At 44.1% G+C, this 23,903-nt stretch overlaps 1 protein-coding gene across 1 annotated transcript in view; it reads left to right on the top strand.

Moving 5' to 3' along the window:
- LOC144143045 (venom metalloproteinase BumaMPs1-like) overlaps positions 1–23,903 on the top strand; it is a gene marked incomplete at its 3' end in the record, with an annotated part of 58,170 nt that overhangs the window by 14,563 nt on the left and 19,704 nt on the right. The window contains 3 exon segments of the mRNA XM_077674866.1: positions 15,449–15,627; positions 18,804–18,896; positions 21,121–21,256. Coding sequence (XP_077530992.1) covers positions 15,449–15,627; positions 18,804–18,896; positions 21,121–21,256 — 408 coding nt within the window.

The raw sequence follows: 23,903 nt of genomic DNA on the forward strand, positions 1-23,903 counted from the left end.
AGTTAACAAAAAAGACAAATTTTATACGTCATTCACAATACTGCTATAATTCATATGTCTTCAAAATCATAAATATGAAAATGTCTGCTCAGACTACTACCACATTTGATGCAAATGGCAGGAGACAAGTTAGCTTGCTGATCCGAATAGAGAAAAATAGAAAGTGTACAATTGTGTAAAAACACTGAAATAAGCTCTTAAAAGGCTGCAAGAGGGCAGTGATATTCCTTGAATCGGTCTGCGTAGAGTACAGCTGGGCTGTTTTGCTCCCCCACTTGTTTAATTCCTAGAAAACCGTAAAGGCAGTTTTATAATACCACAAAACAGATTAGAAATTGCTCCTCTAAATTAAATGCCCTTGGTAGTTCCCGAGCGGGCATCTTTGTTGGTTCTTTCTCTGTAGCTTTTGTTCGATTTCATTTCTTGGTTGCATTTTTATTACATTGCTATTCTTTGTTTGAGTAAGGTTTTTATCATTTTAAAGTGCTTCTTTTGGTGGGCATTTCGCTCGTAGTTCGGCAGTACTCCGGGATAAACTTAGTCACCTCAATTGACGTTGTGTGTGGTTTTAAGTTCAATTAGAGCAACGTTAATCTGCGATATTGTTCAAAGTACGTGACTCGCTAATTCTACAAAAGTATTGCGATACCTTAACCTTCTCAGCATATGGTCGTCCTTTGTGCAGGCTATGCAGCTACCGTGCTTTCCACTGGTCCATGCAGCACGCGCCAGCTATTAGTATACCCCACTCGCCTGGGCACCGCATTGGTTGCAACGGTTTTCTTGATCGAGTAGAGTGCAGTCCGGAATATTTGTTGAAGCGAAGCAGTATTCGCTTGATCGTCCGTTTCTGGTGCCTGTGTGGAACAAAAATTTGCCGTGGAAAGAAAAACATTGGGCACCTGTGTTCAGTGCGTGAAAAAGTTCATAAAAATGTGGTTGATACCTCTTTCATAGGAATCGGTAAAACACGAAAGTGAAATGTGCCTTCCCATGAGCATTTATGGTGCATCTATATGAACTTGAACATCGCTGTTTATATTACGTTGCTATGGCATCGTTAGACTCATCAACGTTACCCACTGTATTGCACGCGCTGGAAGATTGCGTAAATCGGACTGAAACCACAGCCCCTCGAAAACCGTGCGAACGAAACTGAACCGAAACCGAAATTGGTAGGTGGCGGAGGGTGCCTCAATTAACCACCGTCCCGCATACAAGAAGACGCTGACATCGAGGCGCCAACTGTTGGCGCTGATTAGTGCCATGATGAAATACTTCGCTTAACTTCTCTTAGACGGCAGCTTCTCCTGGACGGCATCTGAATAAAGAAAATAGTGGGAAAGATATAAGGCGCATTCGTAGACTTACAGTAAAGCCTGCTTATATCAAACATGGATATATCGAATTATTGCCTATATCGAACGTTTGTATAAATCTAGCAAAAATAAATGCGTTTAAAACTTTTACATCGAACGCGATTTTGCTCACAATGGATACATGGAACTCTCGCGCGCGGGATTTTTCGCTCTCCTTAGGCATGAGGCAGGCTCTCTCGCAATACATCGGCACGCAATGGCGGCGCGGGTGTCGCTTGCGGCGGGCGTGTCCAAACCGTCCGTGGCAGAGTGGACCAGCTTCGTGCATGCATGCCGTTGGAGCCAAAAGCGTCATATTGGGCGCTGCAGGCTGCGGTGTCACCGAACTTCAAGTTCGCGCCACTCGCTGCCCGCACTTGCTCGGTTCGCTGGGTTCGCCGTTATTCGCTTGAATCCATGCTTACCTCCGCTCTGTCGAAGACGCCGAGGACCCCGTACTGCTTCCGAGAACTAGAGAAGCCGTCGCAGCAATGGCCCTGCTACGACAAAACTGCAGTGCCACTGAGGGGAGTGGTTTGTGCTTGTCGACTGTTTCGATAGCGGGGAACAAGCAGTCACCAGCAACACATTGCGCTACGAGAAGCAGGCTACTCTCACGCAGTTCTTCCGCCCCAATAAGTGATTGTTTTTTTATTAGTGAACTGCAGGGTGGTAAAAGCTCAGCGTTAGCTGTTGACTTCATCGGCAAGATTGGTCTGATGTAAGTTTTTTTTTGTTCACTTTCTATATCGAATTTTCGCTATATCGAACTATTTTACAATCCTCGCGCTGTTCGATATAAGCGGGCTTTACTGTATTTGCGCTTGAATTCGTAGCGCAGTGGGCAGAGCGCTGTGTACCTCCCCATGCAGCGAGAGAGTTCGTGGCTTGAATCCGGGCGCAGCCTCGTCAATGGAACTTTTTCTGGCGACGTCAATTCCGTGACAGTTATGACGCCAGTCAGATCCTGGTGTGTCCGGGCATAAAACACTTTCGTGTTAAAATTAAAAACGGGAAGGCCCCCATTTTTGTTATGAGATGTTTATATTGCCCTTAAGAATGTTTTGCTAGTAAACCATTTCTGTTTAGAGGTGCAGGCGACTTTAGGGGGATCGATATAGTGTTTTTCTTTGTAAGCAAGCGTCCTACATTGCGGTAGCGCAGTGAAGCATGCCCAGGTATTAAGAGATTATGCTTACAGCCCCACTCCATACTCCGGCCCACCGCCGCCGCATGTTTCCGGCGTCGTCCATACTGCTCGCCGTGCGCGGCTTCTACATTTCCCCTGCCATTTTTGTGCGCACAATAAGGGTGGGACCATGCACACGCATGCAAGCTTCACCCATGCACACTTGCCGTAGCCGTTCTGCTCGAGGGAGATTTCAACGTGCCCGCCTCACAGACCGATGCGAGCTCAGTGCTATATTCCTTGGCCGGGCGGTATGGGTTCTTGAGTTACAAAGACAGTAAGGGGCATACAACGGGGAAGGGGAACGCACCACTCCATGTTGGCCCGTTAGAATAAGGCTCAAGTGCTACCAAGTTTTATTCAGCTAATGGGCGAGGAAGTTTGCTCGAGAGAAAATGACAAATAGGCGTGTTCTCATGTTGGGAAAAGCGCGAACAATACATGGACAAGGAAGAAAACAGGACGGAGTGCTTCTAGCTACTTAAAAGTTTAACCGTGAACATACATACATAACTACATACAATCAAAGCCACCGTCATTACGTAGTGCCCACTGCAATCTACCAGGCGGCAAGATTGCGGGGAAATGAAAACCTACTGCGTAGAATCACACCACACGTGTACAAACACAGAAGCTAACGACAGCGCACACTTCATAAGCCTGCCTCCAACAAAGCCAATACAGCGTCTGATGACAAGACAGCCGGTGGACTTGCGCATGTATCTTCTTATTTAGTAAAGAACGCTTCCAGAATCTCTCTTGTGGCCCGCTGTTTGTGTTTGTCCAGGAGGAGTGTGTGTGTGTTAAACGTGTTTTCTTTCGCGCACTCCTTCAATTGCGCTCAGTTTCGCTAGTCATGCTTCTTCGCTAAGTGAAATGGCACTGGTTTTTGACAGGATTCAAGCTTCTAAACAACGACTGGCGTTATTGTGCCAGCGCGCGTATAAAGCTCTATCAGGACGAATCAATTCAGGAAAAAGAGAAATACGGGTCCTTCGGCCTAACCGTCTAGTTATACGCTTTCACCTGGTGGGAAGGAAAATAAGTGTGTGTAAATACCTAGCGTGCAACGGAAGACCTTTACTGCACTCAATGCTTAGCGTAAAATCAAAACTGTGATCAGTTATAGAGGGGCTCTTTCTGGAACAAGCTATGCCAATAAAAGGAATTAGAAGGAATGAATGGCCTGATGGGGCTGTAGTGCTACTTTTCTCACTAAAAACTAGCATCGGTCTCTCCCCTACACAGGGTTTGGTGAGAAGGTTTCAACGCGATGGATTGTTTTCTTTCACGTGGGTGCTACCTATTGCGCATTTACTGTCGGCGAAATCTTCAACTACCGGGTACGAGCAGCGAGTTTTCATGCATCAGCTCCGTACGACGAAATATCAAAAGGGATTAACAGCACACAAAGACGACGACCCACAATTAAGAGATGACTAGACAGCCCTGAAGAACAAGTGATTTTTATTTCTCCATGAAGACACCTAAACCAAGACACATCCGATTACAAGGCCCAACAAATATGACATAAACACTTATCTCGCGACCCGCCTTCTACGATCGTTGATCAAGATACAGTTTTTCTTTTTCTGAGAGTTCCACAGATGGCCTGCTGCCGCAGTTTTCATCAAGACGGTCAATCTCTAGTGCCTCGACAACATCTCGCGTATGCCCGTACTTTCCTCTAGCAATCACTAACCACTCCCCGAGCAGCGGAACGCAGGCCCAATCTTTGCAGTGGCCCGCAACAACTTTCTTTCTTACGAGGTTGTCGTCGTCTTTGCGTTTAGTCGTCTTGATGATGTTTGAATGCGAATGGCGCAAGGCCAGCTAGGACAAAGAGCGCCAAGAAAGTGTTTTGATGAATAGGTGACAACTGAGATTGGTTAGAGGTAACGCGAATAAAATCAATTAAAGACTATGCGCCGCTTGGTGTAAAGGGTCAGGATAAAGACCGGGAGTGGTTAAAAGATAAATAAGGTGGCTGGTGTACAGGACCATGGGTAAAACTATGGGTGGTATGAGATGAGCTGTAAGGAATAAACTTCCGGCAGAAACTTATAGGTGCGCTGAACAGAAAATATGGGCTCGTGTGTCGTCGTCTTTGTGCACTGTTCACCCCTTTACGATGCCCCACCAACTAGCCCACCAAGCCATCTTCGTGTACGACGGGAGCAAAGTTGCAAACAGACGGAGATTAAAATGCTCAAAAACCGCGCTCAGCCAGGCCCATCGTTTGCTATGCTGTTCATTCTTAAGAGCGCCATAAGACCCGCAAATCGCCGCTCGCGCACGATAGCTAAAGATTTCTCCGACCGTAAGGGGGAGAAGGCAATGGTAAGGCAGAGGTCATCTACCTTTTTCCTGTCTACCCACGCCATGTGTCATTCAAATAAAGGAAGTTAATGAATGAATGAATGAATGAATGAATGAATGAATGAATGAATGAATGAATGAATGAATGAATGAAAATACTTACAGATATCCCTTCTTTTAACAATACCACTATACAGCCCAGCGATTTTTCCGATGTATCATTCTGAAGGCGAGAAGAGCTCAGCTGACGTACGGTGCCTGATATATTTATTATCCTACAAGTTCACGATTTCATTCTACTGGTTTTAATACGCAGACAAATTTGGTTCTCCTTTACAACTTCGTTGTCAGTGAGCTCGCACTTCATGTATTTTTTAGGTCTCTTCGCATAGCTATAAAACAACCTAAGAAAAGGTTCAGTGCACTGTGATAGGGAAGTCAAGGAACTACAGACCTATTCCACAACAATTTTTTTCGCAAAATCACAGACTTTGTGTGACTCTTTGAGGTAAAGGTCTACCTATTGAGGCTCCATAAAAGCATGCTATACTTAGAGCCCGCCCTTCCCTGTGACGTCTACGTGCTTGACGCTATGCTGACCAAGCATTTGTATAAACTCTCCGTTGTCTAACTATACTTATCACAACGTGTCGTGCTTCAGTGCGTCGAGCTCCGCTGAAGATGCTCCGCGTGTTTTTGGCTTTAGGATTTGTGCTCACCGTTATGGGTAAGATTGAAACTGCTTACCATTTCTTAGTCAAAATTGAGGAAAGAATTGCAATTACTACTTTACGGCATGCTGTACCTTCAATTTTATTCGCCAAATTAATGTTCAAATTCATCGAAACTGCGTGAGGCGGAAGGCTGGAAGATTCCACTAAGCCCAAACTTGTGAGTTGGCTTAATCCAAATTCGAGGTAAGAATTGCACACTGGAGAATTGGTGAACGCATTACCTCAAGGTAGCACGCCCTTTTTTATGAATAATTGGAGGTGTACGACACCACTTGCCAATAACTGTTGGGAGCTTTAGCATTTTATGGGTGGATATTTGGTAAATATTGAAATATCCGTAGCTCAAGAAAATGCGCAAATACACAGAGCCTGTGGATAACAGAGACAAAGCTGAAACTGTGTTGGGATATCTCGCAATGCAAATAATAAAACCGATACAAGGGTAGCCCAAAACAAAGTGGATTTGTTACCTTTGTAGCTACGGAGTGGGCTGTTGGGAATAAATTTCTATGTATAGTCAGTCCGTGTACAGCAAACTTTGCCTACGTTTTTTACTAATTAAAACAGACTTTTATATATTTGGCCTTGTACCATTCCTTGCAGAATAAAATCAAAGTTTGCTTAAGAATTGGTGGTGCCTTTCTTAGTCCCTACCGCTGAATTGCTATCCCTTGATCGACATATAGTGAAGACTCATTCGTGAATGTGGCGCTGTTTATCTTTTGTAATAAACATAACGGGCAGTTAAAACTCAGCTTCCTGTAAAATGATAGCCCTACTTTAGTGTCTACTTAACCTTGTGGAATGTTGTGTGAAGGTCGTAGCGCTATCCTACTGCAACCAAACTTTTCTTTGCATGTATAATTTTGGTGGTTATTGAAGCCAACGGTAATGTAACGTCGCTTTGAACGCGAAGCACAACAAATATCAAGCGATCCGTATCTTTTCCAGCACATTTGTTTACAGTACCTTTGTTGCGTACGCTGCTGAGTTGTTTAGCTATTTAATACCCGCTTAAATGGAAATACCGCTGGCGTTTTCCGGCGTGGCAGTCCGGGGAAGGTATTAATAATTAGAAGGCTCAAAAAATGTCATTGTACAAGAAGCCACAGTAGGCAGCCTGTATCGGAGAAAAGGCTCGCAAATGCACGTTGCTATGCCTGACGGCACAGAGGGAATTGAAGTAAAGTAACTGAGTTAAAAAAAATCTATAAATTACCTACTCTATACAAATGCAAGTAAGAGCATATTAAATGAAATAAACCTTGGTTCTGGAATTTTTTTATTGCAAAAATAAGAAGGCGCAAACAACAGCAAGTGTAGGCGTATCATGGGTAACCAGATAAAAAACTTCGAATTTGTGGAGAACGCAACTGCATCAAATTCCCGGAAACACACACAAGCCTCTAAAAGCGGGAAGCAGTCGGGGTATCCCAAGGAGCAATACACACGGCGTACGAGGCCATCGTCTGGCCAAACAGGATGGCACATGGAAGTGTATCAGCATTCTTTGCCGGAGTCAACACTGCCATAACGTTTTGACACGAAATAAAACAAGCATTTAACATTGTTGTCCACCTTTCCACTGGAATAAAAATAATGAAACGAATATAGTGGCATATCTTGGTGCTTTTTCTGGGTTTTTCGCGAAATTTCCGACAAAAAAAGAGTATATCGGCAATCCAAATTTAGTGATAGACTGTATCTTGGCGTAAACAATGAAGAAAAATTGCCGAGCAAGCTGTAACAACACCGTTATCTTTTATATAGGTGTGAACGACGAGCGTGTCAATGTGTGATTGAAAGAACCTCTTAACACATGAAGACAGAGGAATTTTACTCACTTTATTGAGAACTTTCCTGGCATTAGTACCTCAGGTACGGCGCACGATTAGAAAGAATTGATGTAAAGCGAATCCCTTTAAAGCTCCGCCAAAAATTCTTTGCGCGAAACGGGGTTCCGTGACCCTTCCTGACTGAGTATGCCACCTGTACATGCGTTATGGCCTTAGAATTGAAGCTGCGTGTTTGAGACATCTAGCGATATGTAATTGAGTATTGTGAGCTCGATATTGAAGGAGTGGCTATTAGGCAAGCAGCAAAGCATATTCTTATCGAACGTCTTCTTTGCCTGACGAAGTTTACGCGGGCATATGATGCTGACGATAAGCATCAAGAAAAATATAGACTAATTTTTGAACCGGGGCCATGGTAAATGCCCTTTCACCCGCATAAGTTGTTTTCCTACTGTCCTCTTGTTTCACTATGGCATACGTTTTTTAAACTGTGCGCTGAAGCTAGCGTGCTGCTGGAGGCACTCTATGGCCCTCTTGCCAGCTTTTTCTCCACACGTAATCACATCGAGTTTGCCTTTTTTTTTATAAGCGCTTGTGGGGTTTACATGGCGTGAAACTGAGCGCACAGTTTAACGCCATAACAGTAACAACTGGCCCGCCTTCAATCCGTGATTTCGCCGGTTTTGCGGGTCATGGACAAGCTTGGTTTTGTTGCGAGTATTTCCTTACATAAAGTACTCGTCCTACATCACCATACGTTGGCCCAAAAGGCTAAGCATTTCTTTGATGTTATCACAAAACATTTTTCGTCTAGATTGTTTGCCTAACGGGCTGCGTTTCTCCGTATGACTCTTTTGCGATTACCATTTCAACGCTATTTATCTTCCCCGCCTCCTGCACATTTATTAAAATGAACGTATTAGGTCGTTTTTCCCTTATTTGACTTTTTTGTACGTTCTCTCGTCATCTTTCGCAAATGAGTGTTCACGCTTTTGGGTATCGCTACGTTTGAAGTCATGTTACGCACTTATTCCCCACACAATTTCGAAGTATTTCCTCAAAACATTATGTGTCGCCAGCTTTCTCGCCATCTTTCGTGATTGAGTGCTCAGGCTCTTGTATACAACTATGTTGGAAGTTTTGTTACCCACTTAGTCTCCTTGAAATTTCAAAGCATCTCATAAAAACGTTATGTGTACATTCTTTCCATGGCTTCAATAGAGCGGTGTGCATATCACGCGGTAATGCCTAATTTCCTGTATTACTCTAATGACCTGCCCATAATTGGCCCGCTGCCTTCTGGTTGACTTGAGAACCCAAAGAGATATCTGAAATCATGCATTGTACAGCGCTCGAAAATATCAGCACCAGCAACATTACTGCTTTCCAAATTAATTGTGCTAACACATGGTCACTGTACCACCAAATATTCTGTTTTATTACCAACGTTTCTCACATCCTTCTCACCAGACAATGTTAAGTGGTATTTAAGTATCCCTTTCACTCGTTCAGCAACATCTCCTGGTATGTATTTTCTGTTCTAATCGTACGGGTGTTTTAACAATTTCTAGTCCAATATTACCTTCGCCGCTAAACACCACGGCAGTTTTTTCGTAAGCTTAAGTTTAGAATCAGATACGTTGCCTCCCCACTCAATGATTTCGGTCAACTTCTCTACACCTGCGGTATTCCACATTCCCACCATTGCGTACGCGTATATTAGCACCATAATCTCTTGCGCAAACAGCTTCCAATTTCTTTGGTAGCATAAGAAACCCGATGTTATTCGCTTCAAATCGTCTTCAAATTTTTGTAAAGTACAGCGTGAGCAGCCACGGCGAAAGAGCACATCCGCGTCTCAACCGTCTTCGAAGGTGCATAGGCTCTGGATGTCTGCACCCTTACCCAATAATTGAAGCCTTTGTATCCTCTTAACTGGCTTCAGAAGTTGTAGAAACCTGTCTCACTGCGCTTTCTCTTTAGAATATGCCACAATTATTCTCTGTCTGCCTTGTAGCAATTAAGATTTCTTTATGCCTAGAAATGCTACTGGTATCGGTATGCCTCTGTCTGCCAAAATTGATAAAATGGGCCAGCTCGAAAATAGTGTTTCAACACCGGGCTTTTTATGTCCGACCGGATTCTTAACAAATACTCCCGCTTAGAGAAGAGGAGATGGGGAACATGCCGGGCCAAAAGTTTCAGGGAAAGTGGCGAGGATGCAAGACGCTAAAGAGCACTTGTGGGGAGTAAATGCCTTAAAGGAGTACTGACACGAAATATCTCGCTTTCAGTTTTTATGCTGTAAAGAATACCTATTGGCCCAGTAATTACGAAAATCGAACCGAAAGCCGTCAGCCGCCAACACAGAATTAATTATAGCACGTTTATTGCAACCAATTTCAAATTTGGTCGCCGCGCGGGAAAATGGCCGTTCGAAGGCCAGCCTGCAAACGGGCAGCCTTACGTCACGGTCTCTCCCGTGACGTCAGGGACGTTTTTCTTTCCTCCATGCGTTCGCCGCATCGTCTGCTACGATTGCACATGGTCCGCGACTCGCCCGCGCAGTCGACATGTCGTCTGAATCTTCAGACTCGGATGAGTCACTGCCACCCGAGAGACAGAACAACTTTATTTGGCCAGGCGATTAGGCCGGCGATGTCTTTGCCGTCGTCCGTTTTTTAATATCACTGCGGCTCGAACCGGCGCAGACCGTGATAGCAACAGCTTATCGCCACTCTTCTAATCAATCTGATCACGAAAAAGAAGCTCTACATGCGAGAAACTAGATGTTAGTGTGTTGAAAATTGTGCTAGGAGTTGTTATCAGCGCTGAATTTAAAAGGGGCGTTCAGATATTTGCCGCGATGGTAAGCTTACGCTGACCAGCAGCGGAGGTTCGGCGCTCCGACCACTCCGACCCAGCACTGTCGGCACCACGGTGCGGCGAGCGGTCGAAAGATGGCGCCACCTGCGCGCTAGAATCAAAACAGGCCGCGGCAGATGTCTTGGTCACCGATCGCAGAAACGGAAATTATTGCCAAAATAAAGCTTCATATGCGAAAAAGGGGATGATAGTGTGGTGAAAAGTTGTGTAAGGGATGGTCATTCGCAGTTGTACAGATACCAGCGATCAAATAGTCGCCACGATACTAAGTTCCCAACACCCAAGGTTCCCAGCAACCCCGAGCCCGCTGGCTTGGGCGACAGTTCTTGCGGCCGCCGGCGTGCACTAACTCCACGAAGTCCACATTTAGCGCTGCATGTCGTCGCGTGGAAAATAATGCACCTTGGCGTCGTCGTCGATTTGCTCGGGCAGGCTTCCACGAGCAGTACTTCGCATACCGCGAGCTTGCCATAGCACAACTTGGGCGAGCTCGGCGACGCGCACCGCCGCATCACCGCGGTGCCCGTCGACATCGCGCACCACGCCGTTTTCGGCACCAGTGCCGAACACCATGCGCCGGCAACGAACTGAAGAGCAAAGACGTCGAACACGCAACGTTTACAAGCATTGCTCACACAGCTACGCCTACGTCTCCTGCCCAAACCAATACCACCGACGACAGCAGCGCAGAATATCGTTTCCGGTTCTGAAAACGACTATATGACGTCACCCTGAACCGGCCAGACACGTAGGCCAATGTTTCGTCACGCCGAAAGCGATTGCGCTAGTGCTGCCGATTTGTGGCAGCTCGCGGCCTGGACAATCAAAATCGATTTTAGATGTGATTCCGGCCTCGTATCGCTGCAAAAATTTCTGTGAGGCATCTGTACAAACTACTGAAGCCAATTATATCATTTTTTAGGTATCGAAATTTGGTGTCAGTACTCCTTTAAGAAAAAAAAAAAACGCTTATCGTAGTCGGAATCGAACCTAGATGCCTGACGTTACGAAGCCAGTGTCTGCGCGAATGCGAGTAAGTGTCCCCGAACGAAGTTTGATGACAAGGACTTCACCATGCTTGAAGTACATCCTATCAGTACATCCTTTTCAGTAAATCCTATCTTGGGCCTCCACCGTACAGCTCTCTGTACCGCGATACAGGAACCGACCACCGTAGACATCTTTGTAAATTTTCAAAGCGACAATGTACTCAGATATTTTGGGAAAACCAAGAAAAAAACGCGACGACAGAGGAAAAGAAATGAGAACACAATCGCTGGGCGGACAACTGAACGTATATTTGAAGAATGATCAACCGACAACCACGCATGCGCGAAGTTTTTAGCATAAATAGCCACACTCAATATTCACTGCAACCAACCAGCCTAATCAGCCTTGTAGGTATGTAAACTCTATCACCCAAGGCGATCGGCGGCACACTTAATTTTTCCTTCTTGCTCTCTGATATATACCGCTTCAAGTATCTCTCTCTTCCCTTTTGTTCTACCTTTACGCAGAATAGTTACATTTTCAAAATGTGGCGAGCAGTTGTGCTTGTGACAATGACAGGCAAGGTGACCAGCTCCTTGAGAGTCGGTCAACCCCCAGTGTTCGCGTAACCAGTTTTTTATACATCTGTCCGTTTGCCGATATATACTTTGCCAGACGTCAACGGAATTCTGTAGATCCCATGCATCACACAGCTCGTGTACTGGTTCACATGCTTGTTTTACAAACCATTTTCTACTTTCCGGCATTTTCTATGCGCGAGCATAGCCCAGACAGCCTACACAAAGCGGAACACATAACTCGTATACACCATGCCTCCCCGCACTTTTGTTAACATTGTGCGAGTTGCTAGTCTAGCAAGTATGGCGTCCTTTCTTTGACTGTGTCTTTGTGTTTTCGCTGGTTATTTCAAAACGTTGGAATGCCCCCTCTGGACCAGCAAGCTACACTTCTACAGTACTCATATAACCGCCAGAAAAGCGTGTTGACAGAAATTTTGCCGACATGAGTTCTTTAAAATCGCCTGAAATTCATCCCTGCGTGTGCAAACTGCTAACAAGAAATTCCCGCAGTGCTTGATACAGCCGCAACTGGCACACCTTTCGCAGAAAAGGATTGCTTATATCCCGAAGAAAAAGGAACCTGTTCACTAACTGTCGGAGTAATAGGTGAGGCACTCGAAGACCGCCCTTGGTGACGAGTCGAAAAAGGTTATTCTAGTGCACCTTTCCCAATTAGACGACCAGATAAACACATCAAATGCTCGATACATTTATTTTACTTTCGTGCGCGGCAATGCAACACTTGGATAATGTACAACACTTTGGAAAAAGAAAATAAATTAACACAGAATGCATTCGCAAACGTAAAAACACATTTCCACTTTTCTTCCCTGTCGCGTATCTCTTTCATTCGAGCACTCCAATACGGTTTTCTCTCCTAGTAGAACTCCAGTAGCATCGCTAAATACTTAACGGGGCTGGTACGTTTCTCAGCCCACGTTGGCAAATGACTACGGTTTCGATGGCCAGTCCCCATGGCAGAAACCCAGATATTTCCCCTAATTTACACCACCACTATTGATGGACCCAAAACGTTTAACAGTGTCCATGATGTTTGTGACACTTTCCTTTGCTTTATAGAAAACAGCAATGCCGTCTGCGTAAGCCATAAGTATTAGTTCTGCATCTCAGAGCTGAAACCCGCTAATGTATTTATATTCAATTACATATTCAAGCAGATCGTGTACAGGCAAAAAAGGAGTGGGCTTAGAGGGCAGCCCTGCCGTACCGGCCATTCCACGCTTGTTAAGAATTAACAATTAATCTCACACTACGGAACTTTTGTACCTAACTGTATCTCTACGGCACTCTTTGTTACTATATCTGTAGGATCAGTAGATGTCATACCGGTTTTGCTGAATGCATCCATTGTTATTAAAATGTGTAACCTGTTCTTGAAGTTTCGAGGTTACAGGATGTTCTGATGTTGGTGCAAAAAACATGGCCACTATTTTGTCACCGCCATTACAATAAACCAAACTAGCAATTACGAATATTAGGCAGCCTTTTTAAAAATAGTGTGAGAGACTTAAGATTGCGACAGTAAAACCATGAATCTATGCCTATAAAGAGAAGTGCCCGACTGACTGACTGAGTGACTGACTCATCAACGCCCAGCAAAAACTGGTAGGTGTAGAGACATCAAATTTCGCTAGTACATTTCCGCCATAGCGTAGAGGCTCACAAACGCGGGATTTTGGGAAATTGAACTTGTAACTGAGGAAAATGGCGAAATTTTCTTGACCACCCCTTAACGAATCGAAGTGTTTGTTTGCTGATAAGTGTAGCTTTGAATAATATCTAAAAGTAGTTTGATCATGTCGACCTAACCAGCGCTATCAGGGTGATTTCGCATTCTGGAACAAAATCGGTGTTCCTAAAGATTCTCCATAAATCCCTCACTGATTTATTTATCCAACTGCTTTTTGCTAGCATGTGTAACGGATACAAATGCAGAAAACAATTTTAAGGATTTAGCCCTGCGACGCAAGTAACAAAGTCAAACTGCTGGTTCAAGCGGCTGCAGATTTCATGAGCACACTGTCATTGCGGTGTTTCAGGCCAGTATTGCTGAAAATGTTAAAAATGATACAATGCAGAGAGTTAAAAGCAGTGAAATAGATTTCAGATATTAATTTTCTATCGTACGCCCTTTGAGGTATTGAACTGGTTTTTGTTGAAATAGGTAAGTGACTAAGGTATCTAAAAAAATATTCTACAACATCTCTGTATGACAACGACCTAATAGAGGTAATTAGGGTTTCGGGAAAACCGTGTTTTCCACATTCCTCACTAACCACACAGCCGGTTGATATATCCAATTAGTTTTTGCTTAAAATAGATTTGAGGACTTTGTCTTCAAATTGATTTCGGGCAGTTCTTGGAGGCCTGCCATATATATATTTTTAAATTTACATTGCTCTGGACGTGGAATTTAGTTAAATGTTCCCGCGTTCGCAAACCGCTATTCATCTGTTGTCACTTTCTACAACCACGCGCCTCCCGTAGAAGCCCGTGTCATTTATAATAAATCTAAGTAGAGCGGTAACCGGTAAAAAGCGCAAAGGCATAGCGCTCGCAATCTTTTGGGACTTCCTGCCATCCCGCGCCTCCCGTAAGAGCCCATCTTACTTATCACAACAGTGTGGCCGATGAGCATCGTTCATACCTGCTGAGATAACACTTCCCTCACCCAGTCCACCTCCATCGTATGTTGCCACCAAAATCTCCTGCCGAATGCAAGTTCTGTTTAAACCCGGCAGTCTTCCTCATATCATATTAGAGCGCAAGCAAAGCCCCAATCTCCCCCTTTTCCATCTCCTCTTCCCACCTTTGAGCTGTGGGAGAACATGTTGACTAGCAGCGATCTGGATACCCAGATACCTTTGGTCTCTAGAGCGAATGGTGCCCTCTCATCACATGGCTTCCTGGAATAGGGAACCACTCCCCACTGGCTCACACAACCGTTTTTCACACTCACTCACTCGCTCGCTCGCTCGCTCACTCACTCACTCACTCACTCACTCACTCACTCACTCACTCACTCACTCACTCACTCACTCACTCACTCACTCACTCACTCACTCACTCACTCACTCACTCACTCACTCACTCACTCACTCACTCACTCACTCACTCGAGCGCACTACCTTGGGGCGATTTGTTTAGCTAGAGTTGCAGTAAAACACGAGCTCCAGGTGTTTATCGTTACCGCCACGCGCCTCCTGTTGGAGCATATGTATTGACATCAGGCAGGAGTTCTTAATTGTGTACCACTTCACGACGATCTAGCCAATTATGACAAAGGACAAATAACTGAACCCGCGTTGTACCCATCTGTGTCGTTAGAATAACGGCCCACGCGGGCATCACCGGGTACTACCGCTAGTACTCTATGAAGACTTGAAATTTCAGCTTGAACAAAAAAAACGATAGGACTTAGGAAGGAAACACGGACACAGCACTGTGTCCGTGTTTTCTTCTTAAGTCCTATCGTTTTTTTGTTCAAGCTGAAATTTCAAGTCGATATGGAAAACCAACTCGCCCAAACCCAAGCAACTCTATAAAGACTTTGCAACAAACTTTCGGTTTTCAGGACGTCCTGAGCTTCAGTCGAAAATTGTTTATCCTATGCTCCTTGAGGAACGGTCGTCTGCTGGAAGAATGGTAGTGCACGTACACGACGAACTCGTTCTTAATCTAAGAAAAGCCAGTGTCGCAGCCCCTCAACTTCGAGTTCTGGAGTGGGAAAATGGCCTCGCCGTTACGAACTTTGTGAGTATACCACTTACTAACGTGGGCGGTCCCTGCCGCATCTCTACGTGAAAATCAGGTTTTCATTTTTTTTTGCAAAAATAAATTGTACGGTGTGATTTTCCTGCGCTTCTAATTCACACTGCTATTTATTTACTGCAACGTACGATGAACAAGTTTTTCACGTACGCTGTTTCACATCATGGTCATTGTCATCGGGAACGCTGATATTGCAATCTACAATATGTCACGAAGATTCACGCCAATGTTGAACAGAATTTTTTGAAACAGTTTGATATTACAGGTGCATTAAGGTGAAATATTGTTTTTTTTGTATGCATAAAAAACTACTTTATTACTATAACTTTTTGTAATAAGATGTTATCATCAGTAGCCTGGTTTAATTATATCTCTACAGATCGTGCAACCTAGGGCCCTAAAAACCTTGAGTCATGTTAAAGAGGCGGGGCTGGCTGTCTCCCCAAATGAAGTTAATATGGGTAGCGACCTGGGCACGTTGGTACGCCATTGTTAAATAAAATGATTGCGCTAAAAAGGACACGGACGGAGTGAGGACCGTGTGCGCCGTGTGTGTCTGTCCTCACTCCATCCATGTCCCTTTTTAGCGCAATCATTTTATTTAAAAATAAAGGCAAATTACTCAGTGAAATCAAATAAAAAGTCATAAAAACTAAAAAATTATCGAAAAGGAGAAGCGGGAAAGGAACCGACGTTGATGTAGCCGGATTTTCTAGTGACGAACAGGAAAGAATGCGGGAAAATGTTTTGTGGATATAACGGCCAACTTAACGGGAAACGCGCCTAACAGCGAATTTATACAAAAAATAAACTCCACATGCATACCCGCTCAACTGGTCTGGACAAAAGTTTGTATAGCTTTTCGCCTAAATGTATTGCTGTTCGCCTAAATGGTTATGCCCTGACAACTGCATACTTTACCGAACTTACTGCATCGTGACGGATATACATTCTACATCAAAAGGGCCGTCATATAGATGACATAGTTCACAAATACTTCTCAAAACGAAAATTGCCGTTTATGATCCCACCACATTGGTTCTGTGTTTCTAAACCTTGGAGAGGTATAAATAAAGTATTAAAAAAGAGTGTGAATTTCTCTAAAATAAAGTGTTGCCGGTTGTTTGATTATTATCTCTCTGCCGTCACTTGCATATCATTTGTATTTTGCACGAATTTCCTGGTGCGGAGTTTCATTTTGAAAAAAAGAATGCGTTGCTATGAAGACTACAGTCAAACCCGGCTATAACGAACCCGGATAGAGCGAATTATGCTATATATCGAACAAAAATAATTCAGTTACGAAAATACATGGGAAACATATTCCTTATAACGAAGCTCACATCCGACATATCGAACTCTGCGCGCCTAGAATGGGCGCCGAAATGCATGGTCTCGGAGCGGCGATTGAGATGTGAATTGGCCGTGACCACGGAGAAAGAGTTGCGACTTAGACATCTCGCCTCGCACGGAGCGACATGACGCCCGACACTTTCCGTAACTGTTTCCGACTCGGGGGACTCGGAACCCGCGCAGTAAGCGAGTCCGGACCAAGACAGAGCATCGGTGAACTGTGGGAAGAGCTCCCCCATATTCCCGTTGATTTCTCGAGTGAAAGCCGTCCGACGCGTATAATGAAGCGCTTTCAGCAGTCAATGTGCTCCGCCAATGCTTGATAGATTTTTGAGGACGCCGACTCGAACTGGTGCAAACAATGTTTCGTGTAGAGAATGCTATGCTAGTTGAAGCTGCCAAAACGAAAGTGAAAACAAAAATCGCCGCTTTTTTCTTTGCAAAGTAGGCAGTTCCGGCGGAAAGTAGCTTTATTATTTGCAATAAATGGATTATTTTGGGAATGGCAACGGCTACTTTACTGTGTTCGTTTTTGTATGCGGGGATGGTGGAGTTGGGGAGGGCGAGAAGGGGGGTGGGGGGGGGGCGGGGCTCTCTCGGATTGCGAACTTGTAACGATAAGTTCGTTATAGGCGAGTTCGGCTATATCGAACTATTGGATATATCGAAATAATCGCGGTGCATATTGCAATTCGCTATAAACGGGTTTGACTGTATAGCGCTATGTAGGGACTAATTAACGTAATCCTCAACGAGCTTAAATTTTTACGGCTTATTTTCAACTAAGCCCAACGTGCGCCGACAAGCTGATGACAATCTAAGTATTTGCAGACTTCTGAACGATGAATTTATGATGAAGTAAAAGACAGTTAAAGCCAAAGTTTTTAATAATACCTGGTTCAATTACGGTTGTATCAGGTTGAGGAAACGAGGGGGTACACCGGTATGCGGCGAACGTTCGGCCCTGACTGGGAAAACATCGTATTGTAAAACACTGTACTTATGCACTAAATTAGCATGCAATAAATTATCACTGCTGCACAAAATATGCACGATACATATATAGATATGCATATAAATATGTACCCTTACATATTCACTACACACTTCAACAGATACCAATACGTTAGCGAAATTCATCGCTACAGTTCCTATCACTGCCACTGATATCTTCAAGATTTGTCTCATATTTTATTAGAACAAAGGCGAGAGAAAAAAATGGGAAGCTAATGAGGCTTCGCTCACAAAAAAATAATCAGAGTATTCGGAAATTACGTAGTAAACAACGAAAGCGCGTTCATTATACTTCAGGGTGAGAGCAAAGCCAAAATGCTTTTCCTAATGCAGATAAATTTATTTTTGGATGATACGCCGCGAATGCAGAACCTTCCGCACAAGTGTACGCGCAGTTCTATAAGCAGGCGATGTTCAATAGGAACGTACACTACTAGAAGGTTGAGCAGCTTTTCACACTAGGGCCTATAAATTCAGTTTGTTACAAACTATGCCACTCAGCAGTTTGTCTTTCATGCGTTACCTGGCATAAGACTGGAAATTTGTGGAGGTTATAAACAGAGTAGCTCTATTTTTTGCCGTATACATTTTATAAATCGGGTGCTACGTGTATGTTTGATGTATCCGTACAGCAGGCCTAATTATGTATTGATTTCTTCCACGTGTAATTTGGATTATGAACATTATATTCAAGGTCATGTCATAATTAGTCGGTTTTAAAACTGCTTATTCTGTGTCCTGAACTTTACCCGACAGCCGACTCTAACGGCCTCCATGTTCTCCTTTTCCAGTATAATGGCACAGAAGTAGAGCGGAGCCTTTTTGAAGACGAGACGAAACTTGCAACTGTTACCGTAGATAACGTTGGGAACGCTATAAAAATGGTAGGTAATAGGTTTTCACATAATACTCCGCTGGCTAGGGAAATGTCACTGCACAAAACTAAGCGCGAAAGTTTCGAGTAGCGTGAAAACTACTTGCGTGACACGCTTGAAGCGCACGGGGTAGTTGGGTTGTGAGTAGGAACTGATTATACAGACAAACAACGCGAAAAGGGGGTGGCGAAAAAGAAAACAACCCGATTGCTATCAACTGTCAAGCTGGCTTGTTGCAAAAATTGTGCTAAAGATAGCAGCAGAAGCTCGCTGAAACTAGATGGCTTGTGGGCAATATTGAATTGAAACGTATAGTGCTTGTCCTTCATTGTAAATTGTTCTGCGCTAACAATTGTTGATTTTTCTCCAAGCCACTGTGCATGTTCGTGTCGAGACCAGGACTAAGGGCAGGTAGTAATAATGCCGCCTCCAGGCGCGCGCGCCCCTTCATATTTGAATATGTGAGCAAATGTAAATTACGTACCACAGCTGAACCAGCCAGTGAGAAAACTCCAAAAAATACACCGAACAAAAAGATTGCCAGTTAACCTGGATGTAACGATTCTCGGCGTAATGAATTCGCGGATTTAACAACGTTTTCCAATACCTCATTACTTTCCCCTTTGAAGCCCATATCAATCATTTTTTTTTGGCACTTTTTCAGAAAAATTGCGCGGAGAAATTAACGAATTTAGCGAATACTAGCCCTTTTGTAAGGAGTCATACAGCTACGGAAACGTCTAGAGCCTCCTAAAAACAAAATTCGCCATGACGATTATGACGAACCGCGCGTCTAGCGCCATCCCGTGGTTAACGTATCATCCACTTCAAGTTTAGCTTGTCTAGCTTGGCTTGGCTTTAGCTTGTCTAGCTTGTCTAGCTTCTTCATTCCGGCTATACTTACTCTAAACCTGCATTTAACGAAAACCTGCATGTCACAAAAATTGCGAAGTTTCTTCAACTTCGTTACATCCAGTTTTACCTGTACACACGCACTTATCGTTTTGTGCATGGCTTATCAGCGAATTTCGCAGAATATTGTTAGCTTAAAAACTTTTATTGCAGAAAGCTGCAAGGTATGGTTAAATCGCATTAAAATAGGATCAAAATAACAAGCACTTGTTCGCATTGTTTGTGATCGGCCTAAATGGCAATGTGAACGTTTGTTTCAGGTTGAAGGTATTAGTATGTACCACTATTTTCTAGGTATTTTGTGCAATGGTCTTTAGTAACGGCTCTCAACATAAACCCATTTAACATTTGGACAGCCTTAAAATAAAGAGCTAGTGGTTTTTCGGAAATTCTTACCTAAGCTAGTGATTTACTGCTGAAGCACTCTTCAAATTGCACAGGGCTCCTGCCTTTACTTGCCTAATTTTATGTAATAAACATTACCAGGGCCATTACCTAGTTTGAGCCGCATAAGCCTCAAAATTGATAAACGAGATTATCAGTATCCTGACCTCAGGTCTTCGTATGCACGACATTTCTGGTGATGATTGAGGAGGTGGGAATTTGGTTTGGGATTATAGGAAGGTTTCATTTGAATACTGCACCAACTGAAGCCCGAGCTAAAGTTGTGAGCGCGTGCGGATCTGCGTTGGGGTATTCTGACAGCATAGTTAAGCCTATGTAGTTTATTTTTGAAGGAATTCGTATTTATAAAATTTTTCAAAGGACAAAGCAACGGAAACAGCTCCGAAAATTCCAAAACGACTCGACATTTCTAGAAATCTAAACAAAACCGCAAGCGTCGCTACTAGCGTTGAGCGTCATACGTTTTCATGGTGTAAATATTCATTAATAGAGGTCCTACGCGCAAAAGATTGTACGCAGCTGATGCTACGTTGTGCGTGTAAGCACTATTTTACCGAAATTTCTCATTTGCTCTCCGCCATCACCACGTGTCACTGCATTTGTGAGCTTGTCTCCAGGTGGTGCCAGAGCAAGGTGTTGAAAACAGGCCCGTAAAAAGTTTTTTCAAAATGTTGCGCACCTAAACATACTGCTGTTGTTCCGCATAACAGCGAACTACAAGTGCTTCCATACTAAAGCATTTCACAGGTGGCTAATGCATAGCTACAGTGACAGGGCGTTCAGAGAGAGGACATTCCGTATTCGACTACCGATATGTAGTGGAATAGTACTCATGCATTTTTAGGTAGCAGAACTGAAATATTACTCCACAAATAGCAGCAAAGTAATTTTTGTGTATGTTTCTTTTCAAAACTAGAAAGGAATTGTCGGGCCGAGTCAACGAATTGAGCCAATGCCAATTGCAGAGAAATCCAGGGACGGAGTTTTTCCTCATATGATATCTGACATAGAGCAACCAAAAATGCTGGACAAGCACTTAAGTTTTAAGAAAGGTAAGAACTGCTAAGGGGGGTAATGTCGTGTAACCAATGTACCGTACGTTCATCTGAATTCGTGGGAAGGCGCATGGAACTACCCTTTACATTCAATTTACCGATACTTGGAAAAAAAGGCCGCGATAGTGTGGAATGACGTGTAATGTCTAAACTGTGGAGAGGGCACCGGGAGAAATTAGGATAGTTTCAGCACCTGTCATGTGTGTTACCCTTGGCTTCGCAAGATGAAACATGTACTAGGTTAGCATAAGCGGGGTTGTGGAAAAAATTAGGGGTTCAGCATAAACAAGCTGCGACCAGCTATCACAGCCTCAATTCTGATCCGTGCATTCCAGCTCCCTCTAATTCATCATGTGTTTGCAAGGGCATATTTCTATTCTCTCAGCTTGATATTTCTTGTTCCCCATTTTCGAAAAATTGCGGAACGTAAGGTGCATAGAGCATACGTTTTACTTTCACTGAAGCTCAGTGCTTTGACACACGACTCACCGTAAAAAATAACATTGTGCTGTACACGTTATGAGTATACATATATATATATATATCCAAAATACCACCCAATGCTGGCATTTGTTTGGAGTGGGAAGTGAATCTACCCAAACAAGAAAAGCGTCGTTTTCTATAAAATCAGTATTGCACGTTTCAGGCTCAAAGAACTGCTGTGCTCTTCAACATCATTTCTGGTAATTTATAATAAATTGGGGGATTACGAAAAATTCGCAGTCAGGTACAAGAGACTCTATTCCCCTCGTGTAGCCTTGACGACATCCTCTAGGCAAACTTTAGTGGCGAAGCTGCTAATATAAAGAAAAGCAGAAATGTAGGGTTCACTCACGTAACAAATTTAAGCAGCATCTGTGGAAGTAATATTTAAATATAATAAACGGCTCACTGCCTGAGCAGTGATGTCATAGCTTGAATGGGCATGGTGAATAATTCTGTCGCTTTCTGAGCAAGAGTAGGATCGCCATTTTTTTTGTGTTACCCAGAGGGACTGCTCGTTTCTCTTGTATGCAATACAAAATCACAAAGTCACGCTCTTGGTTAAGCTGTAAGGACTCTATGGTCGTATTCAATGTCGGGTGCCATTGTATTAGGTAGCTTGGTCCTAAGAGCAACAAATTTGTTTTCTATTCTATACTACGGGGCTGTATCCCCGGTTCTTCCCACTTGTTCAAACAATGATTGCCCTTTCACCCCAAGAATACTTTTTAAATGAATGATACGTGAGTAGAGACCGTACAGAAAGAGTTCATTTCACACAAGAAAACGAATCGCGTTGAAATACAGAAATTTCCTCGATGTTTATTTGAGCGCTCCATCTTCCTTTTGACGACTCCTAGACACATGGGCTTTGGCGATGAAGAGAAACCACAGAGGGCGGCCCGAGCTTTAACACACCAGTCACGGAAACCCCAACAGAGCCCCCTCTCCGCCTCCGCCCCTCCCCTTGACTTGTAAGCACTACTAACCTTTCGCGGTATCGCCCTCTATCACAGGCTCACACACACCACCCTTAGGTCTCCTGATATCTCCTTATCCTTCATGCGATCAGCACTATAGAGGAAAATTCAAACCTTCGCATTTTCCACTCGAGTCATCCTCTCCCGCATATTACCAATCCTCTTTCCCACCTCCACTTGATCACACTGCCGGGATTACGAAGATACCTTAACTCCATTTGGCACTGCCACACCGTTTTTATCTTTCCCTACTCAACCCCCGGTCTCATGGCTGCCTTGCGTCGTGAGGTCGGACGTCCAGTCCTAATGCGCCATTGTCGACTGGGTCAGGCCCACATATATGCCCTTGTCCGCGCGGCTCAATCATGCTTAGGCCTAGGCAAGAACAAAATATTTCTCTCTGTGTCTCTCCGCGTGTTCGATGAGTCCGCGGTGTAGTTCCGTGCTGTATTTAGGCAGCTAATTTTTTACGACGTCGTGTAGGATTCCGCACGGGGGAAGGTAAGGGATTGGTTTTCATGTCCTGACTTTAGCTGTGGTGAAAGCTTGCTTAGTCTAGGATTTCAGACATTTGCTGCCCGTGACAACTGCTCTTTTTGATGTGTGAGAGGCGGATTATGAGCATGTTTTCGCAAGTCTGTGTACAGCACATTGTTCGCGGGATACTGCGGCGGCTGTTGGTTGAGTCGGTTTTTGGGGACTGTTCGTAGGATATCTCTCGTGCCAGTTGGTCATGTATTCTATAGTTACATAGCATGTATTGTTTCTATATTCATTGCATGCTCAGGAACCCGGAGATTTAAAGGTCGGGCGAGGGCGTTTGGGTTTGTCCTAGGAAGCCCTCATGCAAAGTAAACTCCATGATCTAGCAGAGATGGTAGATTCTATAAGCGCCCAATAGTGCGAGAAAGCGGGGTTGTTTTCAGGTGCCGAAAATGTTCACGCTGTATACAGCAAGCTTCCCCAATGTACCGAACACGAAAAAAAGGCTTCGTATCATTCGGGTTCGTGTGGGCTGCCCACAGTAGGATTCGAGTGCGTTACTTCCGCGCCACATCAGCACGTTCCTGCTCGCGGACAAGAGCTGACCGGTAGTCAGGCCGGCTCAACGCTATACGGCCTGAGAGGAGAGCGTGACGGCTCGTGAGTATCACAACGACACCCCTGTCAATTTGAACAGT

Source organism: Haemaphysalis longicornis, unplaced genomic scaffold (assembly GCF_048455015.1).
Source record: "Haemaphysalis longicornis isolate Haplotype H1 unplaced genomic scaffold, Haemaphysalis longicornis Haplotype H1 scaffold_6, whole genome shotgun sequence".
Taxonomy (NCBI): domain Eukaryota; kingdom Metazoa; phylum Arthropoda; class Arachnida; order Ixodida; family Ixodidae; genus Haemaphysalis; species Haemaphysalis longicornis.